General features: G+C 43.9%; 1 protein-coding gene across 1 annotated transcript; it reads left to right on the top strand.

Annotated features, from left to right (window-relative positions):
• Positions 1 to 14,109: 14,109 nt before the first annotated feature.
• LOC136485480 (uncharacterized) lies at positions 14,110 to 16,873 on the top strand. Its single transcript, XM_066482350.1, has one exon. The coding sequence runs from the start codon at positions 14,184 to 14,186 to the stop codon at positions 16,626 to 16,628; it is 2,445 nt and encodes an 814-aa protein (XP_066338447.1). The 5' UTR covers positions 14,110 to 14,183; the 3' UTR covers positions 16,629 to 16,873.
• The last annotated feature ends 798 nt before the right edge of the window (positions 16,874 to 17,671 follow it).

Below are 17,671 nucleotides of genomic sequence, written 5' to 3'. Positions count from 1 at the left end.
CGTTTGGTTAGCACTAGTGTCCAGCGTCCGGTCGCACTCTAACTGCTGCTGCCGATCAAATGAACTGACCGGACTCTCCACGCTACGTCCGGTCACAACCAAACCAGCGTCTGGTCAGTCATTTAACCCTCCATTCACTTCCAATTCGAAATCCTTTGTGAATGAAGTTGACTTATATCGATCTTAGGGCTATTAGTGAGCTACCTAGTGCTAAGTTTGATAAGTGTGCACCACACCTAATCCATTAGACTCACCTAGGTCAAGCTACTAGTCCTTACCCCCTTAATAGTATGGCCAAAGGAAAAACAAAGTCCTAAACTACTCCAACTGTCTCTCCAACGCCAAACGACACTTAGAACTAGTCCGTCCTTAACCTTGTCGTCCATCATGTGAAAATCAAAATGATTTCCTTTGACAGGGGCATGACAACCATGATTGCCCAATCAATTTCCATTACCATGACCTAACTCAAGTTGCCTTTGCAATACACATGTTAGTCATAGTAATCTCATGTCGTCATTAATCACCGAAACCCAACTATGGGCCTAGATGCTTTCAATCTCCCCCTTTTTGGTGATTGATGAAAACACAACCCCAAGTATGTAAAAGGGATGAGTGAGGTTTTCAAATTGCTTGGTTCATATAAGCATTTGTCAATAAGAACAAAGGAGTTAAGCATGCTTATATGACCCAAGCCAATATGGTGTACTCAAAAGATATGAATTAAGCATGAGTACATGAAGTAAAGCTCATTTGAATTGGAGTAAAACACGGAACCAAAGCAAATGAGCATAACCAAGTGACATGACATATATATATCAATGTAGAGAGCACATGTCACATAAGTCTCACCATCACATGTATATAATACAATGCATGAAAGTAAATGTGAATGCATGAAGTATCACACACAAAAGACCAAAAGGAATCGAGTCCATCTCACACGCTCCCCCTAAATCTAACATACTCTTTCCCTCTCCCCTTTGGCGTCAAGCACCAAAACCTAAGGGTTAGATGACAGGACAGGAGCAGTCCAGTTAGGCGCTGAGGTGTGGTGAGAGATCTAGAACTAAGCTACAGCATCCTCTGACCCTGAGTTCTGCATGGTCTGGCCCTCTGTCATTGGAAGTGAAGGTGAAATGGTCTAGATCTGATTAGGAACTAGCACGGCCTATGACTCTAGAGGTGTCACCGTAGGAAGTGGAGCCAGAATTGCCACTGTCGCTATTGCTGAAGCCTCAAGTGTAGGAGTGACTGACTAAGGTGGCTCGGATGATGCAACAGATGACAGAATTATCTCGGTAGTCCTAGTAACTAGAACAACTGTGGTAGGTACAGGGACTCAGAACTCTAGAGGTGTAGGCTGCCCTATAAGCTCACTGAAAGTAGCATCGAGACTCCTGGAGACTGGGGTGTCCATCACTAACACCGAAGAAGTCTGAGTCAGAGTAAAGCCCATAACAATAGGAGTAAAGTGTGGAACCTACACAGTCACTAGTGAAGCAAACCACTAGGACACCTGCTCTGTAGGTAAAGCAAACTTAGTAGCTGGTTGTCCCTAACTCTAAAGCCCACTAGGCTATACAGCTAGAGTCACTGGAGTGGTAGTGGCAGGCTGACCTATCTACAAGGTGGGCTAGTGAGGAGAAAGCCCTATAGCGGTGAAGACATGCTGCATGAAGTCGAGTAACTGCTGCTGAATCACTAGCTACTACTATTGAAATTGATCCTGTCATGCCTGAACCTGAGCAAGTGCAGCGGCGGTCTCCTCTGCCTAGCATGCCTAGTCCTGCCTCATCCACTCAAGTACAGCTAGGAGTGTCGGGTCTATCTACGGTGGCTGTGGTGGAGCTGAGTTGGAGCCATTGGCCTCTCTATTGTGTAGATGAGGTGCCATCTGTGGAATCAGCTGATAGTCATTGTCTGAGCTATCACTCGAGTCGCACTCGATCTCATCCTCCTACTGTGCATCAAGCTGCTCCTGCTCTGTCTCAGCAATAGCCCTGATGGCCTCATCCTGCTCAGATATTGTCTCTAGCACCTCTGGGCAATGGCTCGGCTAGCTCTTGTCATACATTGGAAACTCAGTGGTAGCACCTGTCCACTCTGCCATTGTCTCTAGGGACTTGTGTGGAACTACCTTTCAGAGTAGGAAAGTGATCTAATGAGCATAAGGCAGCTGACGGTGACCTCTAAAGCCCTCTGCTACTGTGTCCTCCATCTCTGAAAGCATCACATCCCAAATATCAAAGACAGTCTGAGACACCAGGTAATGCACTAGCTACAACTAAATACGAGTTAGGCCCTCGTGGTAGCCCATCCTCATGAGTAGAGTCCTCCTTATAATAGCATCAAGGAGTTGAGCTGTAGGTGTAAGGTCACGTGGTGTCCTGCTCGACCCCTTGCCAAACAGCTGTGTGAAGCATGGTCTGACAAGATTTGTAGGTGGCACAAGTCCATCGTGAGGGCGTCTCGAAGGCTCTATCTATCCATAGCATACCTCATGAAGTTGAATAGGTGACTCTGGAATCCTCAGTATCTCTTTGACCCTAAAGCTCTAGAGCCTATAGTCATGGCCTCTAAAAGCAAAGTAAATAAACATGTGCCTCGAGTCAATCCATAGAGAGGAGTAGAACTCACAAACCCATAATGGAACATAGCGACCAGTTCGTCCAAGAAGATCTATCAAGCCTGGCAGATAAGTGAGGTGAGGATGGATCTGCTCGCCTGCAGTTGCAACTAGAGACTCTAAGGAGCAGATCCGCTATGATCTGAAGGCAACACCGCTGTTGAGATAAGGCTTATAGAAATCCTCCTATAGCATGGTGTAGAAGTACTCTAACGCACGCTCATCCCGCCTCAACGGAAACCAATCCTTGAACTATATGAACCGTAGCTGCTGCACCTGTCTCGCTGTGGTTGCACTTAGGTCAAGGTGTACCACCGGAGGTGGACCCTATGGTCTAGAAGGTGGACAAGAGCCTCGCCTCTGTGTCTAAGGCCTCGGTGACACCTGAGTGCATGTGCGACTGGAGCGTCAAAGCTATGGCTATGCTGCCTGCTCTGCCTCCTCAACCTGCTCTCCCTACTGAGCGTCCTCTGTCTACTCTATTGGCTGCCCTATCTCCACCTAAGTCTAAGAACCCTCTAGTGCATCCTCCAAAGAGATACGCCATCCTCCAAGCATGATAGTCCTAGGTGGACTACCAAGACTAGCCTCAACTCGCTCATTGGCGGTCCTCTGAGCTGGGGATAACTGATCTCCTATGCGAATGCCACTACCATGTCCACCTCTCTCGGCTCGTTCTGTGGCGGCTGCCACTGCTACTGCTCTCTCTACCTCAATATCATCTCTCTTGCACTTCTTCTTGGTAGTCTTCTTCTCCTTTCCTTTTTCCTGAACAGTCATGCGAGGTGGAGGCCTTGGATCCTCATCACCGAGACCACCCCCGATGTTCTTGCAACGAGCCATCTCTGAAGCTAACAAGAATCACTGCCACTGACAAGGAACAACTACCAACTGACACTCGTGAGGCTTGGCCTCAATCTGTACTCTCGGGCTTGGCCCCGAGTAAATCTATCAACTGCCCAACTGCCAAGCAGACTCACTGCCCGAACTGATTGCACGATAGAATAGGAGGCATACATAAGCAACTTTATATACTAGGGAAGCGAATGACCTAATGGAAAGCAAGCAGTAGGAAAGTGATGATTGAATATGGCTTGCTACCCTAGAACAAACCTAAGACATGCGAAGGGATAAGTTGTCATCATAGGGACACCACACGGGAACGAGAGAGGAATTAGAATTGAAATCAAGCCTGGTTGAGATAATTCGTCGAACACGTGGTAGGCAATGAAGATGGCTTACCCTTAGGGCTAGGGTTTGGCATCACAAAGCAGTGTGGTGGCTGAGGAGGCACAATGGTATGGTAAGGCATGGCACTGGGAAGCCGTTGGCGCGAGAGGATGGCAACGCGGTGGCGCGGTGGTGTGCGAGCACACGGCGGCACAGTGGAGCACGAGCTCGTGGTGATGGGCGTGGACGGCTGAGCAGGCAACACGTGTATGATGGCGGCATGGGTGAGCGAGCACATGGTGGCAGCGGTGGCATGGCGGCGCGGGTTCACGAGCTACACGACGGTAGGGCCGCGGCTGCCGGAAGAGAGCAAGGCGGCGGTGGTTAGGGCAGCAGCAGCGGTACGGCATACGGAGAATGGTATATATGGTGGCCCCCCATGACAGATAAGGAAAGAAAAGAAAAAATCTATTCCGCTTGCACTTTAGTGACCGAACGCACCGACAAAGATGACCGGACGTTGCCCTCCAGAGTTCGGTCAACAACAGAGAGGTCCAGAGACCCTCAAATCATGACCGGACGCGTTCGATGACCCTTGACCGAACACGGCACAGAGTTCGGTCCTTCCCTAAGATCCATCCTACACTGACCGGACACAGAAACATCATCACACCGAATGCTGTAGTAACATTGTTCATCATCCGGTCCACCTTCAGCAATTGTTCCTCCTTCAACAACTGCAGAAACACTGACTAGATGCTCGAAAGCAGAGTCCAAAGCAGCATCCAGTCACTCTTCAGCTACAGTCTTTCTTCGTTCCAACGAGCCCCCTTTTCCCAATCGAGTCCCAACTTCAATAAGACCAAAATAAACACCAATTGGGACTTATATGAGAGACCTCTCTCAAACCCTCAAGTTTTTTAAAATAATTTGCCTTCGGCTATAATTCTTTTTAAGAAAATAGGCAACAAAAGGGGCGAGGAGCACCATGTGACCAGACAAGAGGGTTTTATGATCAATAGGAGCTTCAAATGCTCTCCCTATTTAGCGATAAACACAGCGGGTGCTCAAAAGACAACCGAAAAGAAATGACAAAGCAACACACATGCACATGCAATGCAATACTTGAAAGTAAGTCTAGTTGCTTGTAAAGTTTGATCCAAGGTTAAGCTTCTTCACACGCTTTTCGGCGGTTATCTTAACCATGTTACACAAGCCCAAAGTGCATTACTAAAAATTAAACATGTTTTATATTACAATGCAATATAAGGGACAACACAAGCTCATTTTTTAGTGAAGTTACTAAGGTCAAGCACATTGAGCTCATTCCTCAACTAACAAAATGTAGCCTCATCTAGCGGTTTAGTGAAGATATCTGTCAATTCATCCTCGGTCCTTACAAATTCTAGTGATATATCATTTTTAGCAACATGATCTCTAAGAAAGTGGTGATGGATATCTATGTGCTTGGTGCGAGAGTGTTGAACTGGGTTATTAGCAAGCTTTACCATGCTCTCATTGTCACACAAGAGAAGTATCGTTTCTAGAAGTACACCATAGTCTAGAAGAGTTTGCTTCATGTAAAGAATTTGTGCACAACAAGCACCCGCGGCATTGTACTCCACCTCGGCGGTGGACAAGGCCACACTATTTTGCCTCTTAGAGGTCCAAGACACTAGTAATCTACCAAGCAAATCGCACCCTCCGGATATGCTTTTTCTATCAATTTTGCAACCGGCATAATCTAAATTGGAATAGCCAACTAGTTGGAATCTAGCTCCTTTGGGATACCAAAGACCAATGCTTGGTATGTGCTTAAGGTACCTAAGGATTCTTTTAACGGCAACCATGTGAGCCTCCTTAGGATTAGCTTTAAATCTAGCACACATACACACACTAAACATGATGTCAGGCCTAAATGGTGTCAAATATAACAAGCTACCAATCATAGAATGGTAGAGAGTTTGATCAACCAATTTATCTCCCTCATGTAGGTCGAGATGTCCATTAGATGGCATTGGTGTCTTGATTGTCTTACATTCATCCATTTTGAACCTCTTGAGAAGATCTTTGGTATACTTTTCTTGAGAGATGAAAATCCCCTCTCTCATTTGCTTGACTTAAAAACCAAGAAAGAATATAAGCTCTCCAATCATAGACATGTCAAACTCCTTTGACATCAATTCACCAAACTATTTGCAATAGTCTTCATTTGATGAGCCAAATATGATATCATCAATATATACCTGACAAATGAAGATCTCTCCATCAAGCTTCTTGGTGAATAGTGTGGTGTCGACCTTCCAAATAGTGAAGCCCTTCTCAATGAGGAAATCCTGAAGGCGCTCATACCAAGCTCTTGGGGCTTGCTTAAGCCCATATAGCGCCTTGGATAACCTATAGACATGATTAGGATATCTAGGGTCTTCAAACCCAGAAGGTTGATCAACATTGACTAGTTCATTTATGAAACCATTTAAAAATGCACTTTTAACATCCATTTGATACAATTTCATTTCATGATGAGACACATATGCAAGAAGGATACGAATGGCTTCATGTCTTGCAACCGGTGCAAAGGTCTCTCCAAAATCAAACCCTTCAACTTGAGAGAACCCCTTTGAAACTAGCCTTGCCTTGTTCCTCACAATGATGCCTTAATCATCTTGCTTGTTGTGGAACACCCACTTTGTTCCAATGACTCTTGCATCTTGTGATCGCTCTTCAAGTGTCCAAACTTCATTGTGGGTGAAGTTGTTCAACTCTTCATGCATAGCATTTATCCAATCCAGATCTTTAAGAGCTTCTTCTACATTCTTAGGCTCAATGCAACAAACAAACAAGTGATGTTCAATAAATGAAGCAAGTTTTTAAGAGCGAGTCATTACTCCCTTTGAAGGACTCCCTATGATGAGATCTTGTGGATGTGCTTGTAGTAGGGGTGAATTTCTTCTATCAACCACTTGAGAGGGAGGTTGTGGAGCATCAACATCTTGAGCTTGTGCCACCATTTGATCATGGGAGATATAAGTATATTCATTTTCTACTCTCCCATCTTTATCATCATCTTATGGCATATTTGATGAAGAGGGTGGATCAATCACTTGTACATCATCTTTGGGCTTGATGTCTCCAACCAGAATCTTCTTCATGTCCTTCCTCAATGGTTCATCACCTACATCATCAAGATTCTCATGTGCTCCTTGGGAGCTATTAGATTCATCAAATTTCATATCATATGTTTCTTCAACCAAGCAGGTGGCATTATTAATTACTTAGTATGCTTTGGACTTTGATGAGTAACCAACAAGAAAGTCAATATCACAACGTCTTTGAAAGTTCCCTAGGTGTTGCCGCTTCTTGTAGATGTTGCATTTGCAACCAAACACCTGGAAGAATGAGACGTCCGGCTTCTTCCCATTGAGCAACTCATAAGGGGTCATGCCAAAAAACTTTTGAAGAAATAGGCGGATGGATGCATAACATGCGGTGTTGATAGCTTTTGCCCATAGAGCTTCGGGTGTATTGTACTCATCAAGCATTGTTCTTGCAAGGGTGATAAGTGTCCGGTTCTTTCTCTCTACTACCCCATTTTGTTGAGGAGTGTATGTTGCGGAGACCTCATGCTTAATCCCAACGTCATCACAATATGCTTCAATGTTTGTGTTGTTAAATTCTTTTCCATTGTCACTTCTTATCTTCTTGAGCTTCACTTCAAATTCATTTTCTGGTCTCTTGACAAACTTCTTGAAACATGCAGCCACTTCGGTCTTATCATGAAGGAAGAACACCCAAGTATATCTAGAGTAGTCATCAACTATCACAAGACAATAGAGATTGCCTCCCAAACTCTTGTAAGTTGTTGGTCCAAATAAATCTATGTGGAGAAGCTCTAGCACTCTTATTGTTGACATGTAAGCTTTGGTTGGATGAGTGTTTGCAACTTGCTTGTTGGCTTGACATGCACTGCAAAGCCTGTCCTTCTCAAATTTCACATCCTTCAAACCTCTCACCAATTCGTTCTTCATTAGCTTCTTGAGTGAGCTAATCCCAACATGTGCAAGTCTTCTATGCCATAGCCACCCAAGTGATGTTTTGGTGAATAAGCATGTCTTCAAGTTTGCATCTTCGGAGGTGAAATCCACTAGATATAGGTTGTTGTATCTAAAGCCCTTGAATATAACTTGATCATCATCTTTGTTTGACACAACCACTTACTTCTCGGTGAACAAACATTGAAAGCCAAGATCACATAATTGACCAACGGATAGCAAGTTGAAACTCAATGAAGCAACATATAGCTCATTTTATATTGAATGACCATTTGATATTACAACTTTGCCTAATCCTTGAACTTTGCCCATTGAATTATCACCAAATGTAATCATTTCTTGTCCATCTACTTCTTCATCTAGTGAGGTCATATGTTGAGTGCAACCACTATCAATAACCCAATGACTTCCACCGGTCTTGTAGTTTACCTACACATAAGAGATTAAGCTTGTTGTTTAGGGACCCAAACTTGATGAGGGCCCTTGACTTTCTCAACTAGTGACTTCGCATCCAAATTTGCTTAGGCCTATTCTTGTTCGGTGGACCTAAGAACATGACTTTCATCTTTCCACTAGAATCCTTTCTAAGCATGTAGTGAGCATTGAAGGCAAAGGGTCTAGCATGCTTGGGCAAGGGTTGTGGTGGTGGAGTTTGACACTCATGAGCAAAGTGACCTTCTTGTCCACACTCAAAGCATCTCTTTGGGTTGTATTGTTGTTGATGTTGAGCTTAAGCTTTCTTCTCTTGATTTGCCAAGTACCCAATACCACTTCTTTCCATCTTCATCACGGTGTTCGTGAGTAGCTCACTTTAGAGATATTGGCCTCTTGTGAACTTGCTCAAACCGGTCTTGAGGTGCTCTTTCTCCAACTTGAGCTTCTTGTTTTCTTCTCTAAGTTCATCATGTTTTCTTTACGCATTTCATTCTCAAGAGCCATATCACAATCATTATCAAGATTCTCTATCACAATTGTGTTGGTGGTTGATAGTTTTTCAAGATCTTTCTTGAGCTTTTCATTCTCATTCTTGATCTTGACACAATCATTATAGTTGTTAGACTCAACCACTTTCTTGCCTTTGCTACTAGAACCTTGCTCAATGCTCTCAACAATCAAGTCATCACATGATGTAGCTATATCAATCTTAACAACATTGTTAGTAGCATCATGTGGCTCATTGGATAATAACTCATGAGAAAGAACACGATTGTCATGATTAATCTTAAGATTGGTGTACTCTTCTTTTAGCAAATTGTAACTAGTGGTGAGCTCATTATGTATCCCCTCAAGTTTATCATGTTTTTCACTAAGCTCCTTTTTAGAGGTTTTGAGCTCCTTGAGTTTGGATCACATAATTTTATTTTCTTCTCTAAGCTCAACACTAGCTTTTTCGGCTATGTCATACTTTGCTAAGAGTAAGTCCTTCTCAAGTTCTAGCTTTTCATTTTTAGCTCGTGTCTTTCTAATGATTTTAGTGTATTGGTTTAGCAACTTGACAAGATCATCATAAGAAGATGATTCAAATTCTTCATCACTATCACTACCACTCTCATCATTGTAGCATTATCATCACCACAACTATCATCATCATTTTGTACCTTTTGTTCACCCTTGGCCATAAGGCATAGGTGTGTAGAGGATGATAGCAGTGGTGTCGTTGAAGATAGTGAAGAACCAATCACAAGAGCGGCCACCATCTCCTTCTCATTCTCACTTTCATCATCAGATGAGCCACTTGATGATTCAATGTCCGTGAGCCAATCACCAACAATGTATGTCTTGCCATTCTTCTTTTTCTTGTAAAATTCCTTCTTCTTGCCATCTTTCTTCTTGTATGGCTTGTTCTTCTTCTTCTCATCATCATCTTCATCACTTGATTCATCTTTCTTGCCCTTGTACTTCTTCTTGTACTTGTCTTTCTTGGGTTTGGGGCATTGATGAGCTAGATGACCAAGTTCTCCACAATTATAGCAATCCATTTCTGAGATGGGCTTCCTTCTACTACTAGTGAAGAATTTCTTCTTCTTGCCATCAAACTTGACACCATTCTTGTTTAGCTTCTTGAGCATCTTGGTAGTTCTTCTCACCATGAGAGCAAGACTTGCATCATCAATCTCATCATCACTTGAGCTATCATGATCAACTCTTGCTTTGCCCCTCTTCTCTTGGCTAGCCTTGAATGCCAAATCTTTCTTCTTGGCGGAAGAGGAGCCATATTGTGGAGTGATGTGCATGTACATCTCATGTGCATTGATCTTCCCCAATATTTGAGTGTGTGTAGCAGTGAAAAGATCACCTTGATGAAGCACCGTCACAATATGTCCATACTTATAAATGGGGAGGACACTCAAGATCTTTCTTACAACATCGGATGGTTGCATTTGAGGGAGTCTAAGCCCATTGACTTCCTCTACAAGAACTTTCAAGCGTGAATACATCTCATTGGCAATTTCTCTAGGAAACATCTCAAATAAATTAAGTTGTTTCATCACAACGTGATAGCGTTCCTCACGCTCACTCCTGGTTTCCTCATGGAGCACACAAATGTTCGACCATAGTATATATATATGTTGAGACAAGGATAGCTTGATGTTAAGTGATATGATTAAATATGAACTCGAGTTGGATAATCAAATGAGTATGGTTAATGTGATCACTTGTGTATGACACCTAAATCTGTGTACATAATTTGCATTGGTCTTGAATGTTTGATCCAATGTATACGAGTTTTAGATATACAAGGTTTTATTTTTTATCTTGTTTAATTGAGCTCGATGGATTGTTAGTTGCTAAAAGGTCTTTATACTGTTGAACTATTGGTCGCTAAAAGTTGTAACGAGGTGTTGGTCACTATAAGTTGCACCGTTAGACCGTCGGTCGCTAAAGATCATATCTGTTGCTATTTACTTATAGCGACGCCTTTAGTAGCAACAGCAGGGTCCATCGCTATAAGATTTAGCAACTGACTATATGTCACTATACAGGCCTTTAGCAACTCCAAAGTCGTCGTTGTTTTAAGGTTGTGGTGTTGTGTGCACTCACGAACCATCCACCGCTCTGATGGACAATCTGGTAGAACCAACACTTAGCTGTTTTCACCTACCTGCATGTGTGGATGATCCGATAGCACCCCGGACAGTTCGCTAGTACCCCAACAACACCTATAAGCTTACACTTTAACACATATGTATGTCTTTAATACTTAATCCTATCCATGTCCAAGCATATCATATCCAACATGAGCATCATATTTATTTGTTGCACCTTGCACTCACATAAAAGTTGGGCCACACACCAAGCCTCTCTCACCTTATGATTTATCTTCTATTCTCTATCTTTTACATAATGTCTTGCATATATGATCATGACATCTCATACATATGTATACATTCAGATGCGTGATATCGGAGCGATGTCGAGTAATGGTCCAAGCTATTGGAACATTGCTCATCCACCAGGCAGGCACCTAAGTATCTTGACTTTTTTTCTAATTGCAAAATTAACTATGTGTTATGTATATCCTTCTCTATGTGTCCAATATGACTAGATCCCACGAGCACCTAGTTGAGTCTTCACCCTTGTTATTCATTCTGATTACCTTGAAGCATTGGTTGTTTTATAATTTTAGAACGTAATGCATGCTTAGCTTGCTTAGATACGGTGGAAGATGAATTGGTGACGGGTTTCTCATGATTTGTGAACTATAAAAAATGCTTGTCCACTAATCAACATCAAATTGAGCAATGAGCTAAAACTTGATCTATGTTATATGATGAATTTGACTCAATGGTAAGCGAGGGGTTGGGTCATGGAAATACGGGAGAGGTCTTGGATGATGTAGCTTGCTGGGCCAGTTAAGGACCGTATCTTAGTCGTAGCGAGTTTGAGTAACACCCCCCATACAGACCACATTCCGGGGATGGGGTCGGCAAGCAAATTAGCTAGTGGTGATCGGTTTTCTCATGGATTCGGCGCAGGGGTGATGCTGTGTAGATGAGATGTCATTACCTGGGTACCTTTCAAACCGTTTGTGGGCATTATTAGTGGCCACACTTGTGAAAGGATGGGGACGTGAGGCAACCCTTACTCGGGCACAGGTATGGCGGTTTGTCCTATCCTCAATGTGGGTACAGTTGTACACCTCTGCATAGTTCTCCTTGAATGCCTGAAGTCTTCGGACAAATTGGTTGTTCTTAGTCCTAGATTTAGAGTTGAGACGTTGATGGACTTGTGGAAGGTCGGGCTCTATTTTATGCTTAATGTTCATATATGTTATACCTTGCTATGCTTATATGTAGTTGGTAGATAATATTTCCTTTATACAAAAAATGATATTTATGCAACTCAACTTTTATTCCTTGCTAATGCGAAATGCATAATCCATTATTTATATATCGGGTAAGTCCCGTGGAGTACACTTCAGTACTCACGGTGTTTTTCGTTAAGTTGTTTTGCAGGTACCTACAGGACATTGGCGGCCATGTCCCCAAGTCGATGCCAGCAAAGTGGGTAAATGGCAGGGGTCATCCAAGCTATGGTGGCGATGCCCATGGGCAAGGCCATTGCCCGTTACTGGTTAAAGTGTAATTCATAGCACAGTTGTATTATGGTAAGACAGTCGTCTGATTCAATAAGACTTACATTTATGTTATACAATTAAATTGTTAATTCAATAAGACTTACAAATATATGTTTTCTGTTGATTTTAGGCAATCATTTGTTGAGATGGAATCTTGATTACCCAACTGGGATCTTGTGTCGATCTTGATATACTGGAGATGTGGATGGCATCTCCCAATGATCACCGAGGTTGAATTGCTTTAATTGATTTGGTCAAGTGGATGACACTCCATTTAGGTAAATCAACGTGGCAGGTCCCTTCATAAACGTGTTAAATTTGTTATATCATAGGATTGTATGTGTGCATTATTATTTTTATACCATAGAGTGCATAAGGTTATAATGTATAAACTTATTTAAAAATAACTTATGAAATTTATTATCATTGAATATTAATATAAAGTGTTATTGCTACGTGGATGTTACATATGTTGTTAAAATAAATATTTATCCTAATGTATATTTGTTTATTTGATATACATGGTGAAACATAGCATTGTAGTTACTTTATTTCACGATTATAGAAGTATGTAATTTAGAAATCTATATTTGTATCATAATTTACGGATAGTGATTTATTTTTTTAAATAATTTATAATACCGTTTACATGTACATTTTAGATATTTTTTTTTATTATAATGTCTAAGGTACAAACAAGTATAAAGGTAATACCTTATATTATCTTTCACGACAACATATATGGATAGGTTAAACACAAACTTAGAATGTTACTTTGCATTATCTCTCATAATGATAGGGGTTGATAATTTATGAAATCATTAGGAGATGTTTTAAGTTATCTTACATAATGATAGGTGTGTGTAATTTAGTTACAAAGTTAGAGGATTGTTTTAAATTATCTTTTATAATGATAAAGCTTGTTAATTTAGGCACAATGTAGAGGCTTATTTTAAATTATGTTTCACAATGGTCAAGGTGGGTAATTTAGATGCAAATTTAGCTGGTTATTTTAAATTATTTTTCATAATGGCAGATGTGGTAATTTTATAAAAATATATGGGGTAATTTTAAATTATCTTTTGTAGTGGCAGAGGTGAATAATTTACATCCAAAAATTAGTGAGTTACTCTACATATTTTTTTTGTAATGACAGTGGTGGGTACTTTTTTTTAAAAAAAAACTGCAATAGATGCGATGGCTATTATCGGTGACGTGGAGTCTAACCAAATCAAAGGCGAGATGTTTCTGATTGTTATGAGAATTTCTAGAATTTATCTTTTTCCTAAGGCGTCTGGTGAGAATTAACTTGGTGTCTATGTAGGGCCTCTAATTAGTAATATTAACATATGATAAGATGATGATTAGAGTCTACCAGATCAAAAGCGAGACGTTTCTGATTATTGTGAGAATTTCTAGGATTTATCTTTTTTTCCCTAGCGCGTTTGGTGAGAATGGTGCCTCTAATTAGTAATAGTAAGATAATATGACGATTAGAGTCCATCAAATCAAAGGCTAGATGTTTCTGACTATTGTGATAATTTTTAGGATTTGTCTTTTTTTTTTCCTAGCGCACCTAGCGAGAGAATCAACGTGACGCATCCGTTGAGGCCTCTATTAGACGTTAATAAACTAACTTGGCATTCACGTGATGCCATCATCGGCACTATATATGAGGATGCAAGCTAGAGCAAGCAAATCAAAGCCTTATCCCTCATACACTCATTCTGGTAGTACGCTTGGAATTGCAGCGATGGACAAAATCCGTAACCGGCCTTGCCCAGCAGAAATTCAGACGTACGTCGGTAACCTCACATCATCGTACACTGACAAGAGCAATGAGCCCAGTATGGTGGCCGCCTCTGTCATCATGTTTGTCCTCGCCGGACTCTTCTTCAACCTCAACCTCTTCAGCGGCATCTCCGATGTCAGCGCCACACTCGACCCCAAAGTCCGCCTGTTCCTCACCTCGGCGCTCTCCCTCTTCCTCCCTGTCATGTCCTACCTCTTATCCGAGGCGAAGAATGCTGCGTACACGACGATGAGCTCCTCCTCCACCACTGCGAGCGCTGTCACTGACCTCTCGCTGAGGGCGGGGCTGATCCTGGCATGGATGCTCCTGGTGGAGCTCCTCCGCAAGAAGGTGGACGAGATCCGCATGCGCGGGTTCTCGGGCACCATCCAGCGCGCCGGCCGTGTCATCTGGCTGGGAAGCCTCGTCTTCTTCAACATCAAGAGCGCCGGACGCAAGGCAGTGTTCAGCATCCTCTGGATCCTCTGCGCCACCAAGGTGTTGCAGAGGATCGCCTTCACCGAGATTGGGAAGCGCTCGTACGCCCACGGCAAGAACGCCCGGCTCATCAGCTCCTACATGTCCCAGATCCTAGAACAAGAGCCTCCTCACCATCAACAAGAAGCTGCCCAGGTCCATACCCACGGTGGGAACGGGAACGGGAACGAGCTGTTGAGGACGTGCAAGTACATTGTTATGGGAGAGGAGAAGCTGGTGGATATTGAGCCCACAGCAGATGGATACAAGCTGGAAAAGACGAACTCCGACCCCCCAGGCTACCACAGCATCACCAAGCTGCTCGCAGAAAATGACAGCATCGTCACCGTTGGTAAAATCTGGGAGCTCGACGACAAGGACAAGTTCTTCGCCTCCCAAGAGCAGATCCAACGCTTGAAGAGGATCTGCCTCTCCTTTGCTCTCTTCAAGCTGCTGCGCCGAAGGTTCGAGCACCTGCCGGTGGTGGCCAAAGAAGAAACGGACAACTCCCACCGCCTCATCCTAAGAGGCCTCTACGGCGAGACCCGCTCAGCGGAAGCAGTCTTCCAGGTCATGCATGACGAGATCAACTTCCTGAGCGAGTACTACCACTCTGTTGTCCCGGTCGTCCTCGCAAGCCCCTTCTTCCTCTTCGTAAACTACTTCCTCCTCAACATAATCGTGGCCATCTTGTGCTTCATGACTGTCATCCTCTGCGGCAACGGCGATATTGGGTACGCGTTCCACAGCATCGGCGAAGATAACTACACCTTACAGTCTGGTGTCCCCAACATAGTCCTATGCCTTGTGTTCAGAGCCACCAAATCGCCTCAAGCCTTCTTCTCCATAGTCGACCTCTCTATTACCGTCCTTCTGTTCATCATCTTCTTCTACGAGGAGGTATGGGAGTTCCTCGTCTTCTTGCTCTCCAACTGGTTCGTGGTGTCTCTGCTCTACAACTACACCGCCAAACCGCGGTGGCTTAGGAAAGCCACCCTCCGTGGGGCCTTCTTCTGGGGAGGATTCAGCATCATCATGTGGCTGCGGAGCAAGATGGGCTACCCCAGGGTTACCTTCAGGCAGTTCTCTGTCTTGAACATTCGTTGGCCCCTCAAGTTGCCTCTGTTTGCCACATTCACCAGTCTGGTAGTAAAGAAAGAGGTGGTGCCTAACAGTGTGAAGAAATCCATCATGGACTACCTAGCGGAGCTGGAGCATCACCGTGGTGGTAGTGCAAGTCACTATGCCCTTGACTGTGGCAGGTCGGCACTACGGAGGAACGGCCTCTCTGATCAGCTCTGGTGGGCATGCAAGAGCGACAGTGTCTCCGAGGTCATCCTCACATGGCACATCGCCACCAGCATCATGGAGGTAGAGCGCCGCCCGGCGGCGGCGAGCACGATGGAAGCTACCTCGAGTAGGGTGGCGATTAAGCTGTCCAAGTACTGCGCTTACTTGGTGGCCTTCCACCCGGAGCTACTGCCGGAGAACCCGGAGAAGGTGGAGCTCGTCTTTGAGAAGATGAAGGAGGAGCTGAAGGGCACAATTGGCTGCCGGGACTACTACCTCTCGCTGCTGCGCACACGGGTCCACAATATCATCAAGCCGCAGAGCCGACCGAACGAAGCGGTAGGCCCGAGTGATCAAAGCAGCAAAGTTGTACGAGACGGCATAGAGCTAGCAAGGTCGCTAATGGGAATGGGAGAAGCTACTAACAGTAACAGATGGAAGGTGTTGGCGGATGTGTGGACGGAGCTCATCGTCTACGTGGCGCCATCGAGCGATGAGGAGCGCGTCAAGGGGCATGAGGACGTCCTGGTGCAAGGAGGCGAGTTCATCACCGTGCTCTGGGCGCTCACCACCCACATCGGCGTATCTAGGCCGCCGACCAACAAACTGGCAACAGCTGTTGTTCATCTCGACGCTTAGATTATTGAGGAGGAGAAAAACAAGGCCTGCCGTGTTAGTTAATTTGGCGATGTGTGCTTTGCCTTTTGCAGCTATATGCCTTTGATATTGTGTAGTTCCTTCTGCTTGCGTGTGTGCTTTGTTTTAATTTGGCGTGCTTCCATGGATTGGTGAGACTCGTCTAGTCTGGTACTGTTATTTGATTTCACTGGTCTATCAACCCGTGCGGTTTATTATATATCTTTTGATTTTTTTTTAAAGTTAAGTGTTTCGAGAAATTTTACAACAGTTGAAAAAAACATGAGCCATTAGTAGGGCGAAATCAGATGGTGCAAAAATAAGAGTTACCCATACAAAAGTACTCAGAAGTACCAAATAGATGTAGGCAGTATCAAAATAGGTGATTAGTACTAAAGTTTTTTGGCCTAGAACTACTTTTCTTTTTTTTTTGAATAAGTGTAAATCAGTAGTCAGTAATTTCAATAGCTTCGTTCAAGGGTAAAACTGGAATGTTCCATCCCATCTTCACGGTGCGCCGCTGGACTCTGCCCAGACTGTCCACAATGTGAGCGGTGCCGAAAAAAATTTCAGTGTGACACAGAGCACCGATGCTTCAGCTCTCCAATTCTCACAGCGTGGGCACCGGTGCTTCACTGTGCTTGTGGACCCCGTGACACACCGTCGTAGCGGCCGCGGAGGCAGAGGCGAACAAGGAATAATATTTTTTAACGTTTGAAGCACCGGTGAACGAACATGCATCGGTGGCCACTTTTTTTTCATCTCAGCACCGGCTACAACATGGGCATCGGTGCTCCAAATAGGAGAGAGGGTGTTTGGGCACCGGTAAAAAGCAACGCTGTGGCTAGTCACCGGAGCTCACCTCGCCAAGGTGCCGCCGCGCCGGTGCCCAGTGACCTTATGTCCGCGTGTCGGAGCTCTCCTTGACGTGCGAAGGAGGCTGCCGTCACTACCAGAAACCGGCGATTTGCCGAGTGCCGGAGGCTTTGCCGAGTGTATTTTATCGGGCACTCGGCAAAGACCGTGTTTGCCGAGTGCCAAATAAA

This window comes from Miscanthus floridulus, chromosome 10, assembly GCF_019320115.1.
Source record: "Miscanthus floridulus cultivar M001 chromosome 10, ASM1932011v1, whole genome shotgun sequence".
Classification (NCBI taxonomy): Eukaryota; Viridiplantae; Streptophyta; class Magnoliopsida; order Poales; family Poaceae; genus Miscanthus; species Miscanthus floridulus.
The sequence above is the reverse complement of the archived record's forward strand: the minus strand, read 5'-3'. Positions and strand labels throughout refer to the sequence as shown.

What these genes read in the sequence shown, in the direction of transcription:
- LOC136485480 (XM_066482350.1), top strand. Translation starts at nt 14,184, where the DNA reads ATGGACAAAATCCGTAACCGGCCTTGCCCAGCAGAAATTCAGACGTAC.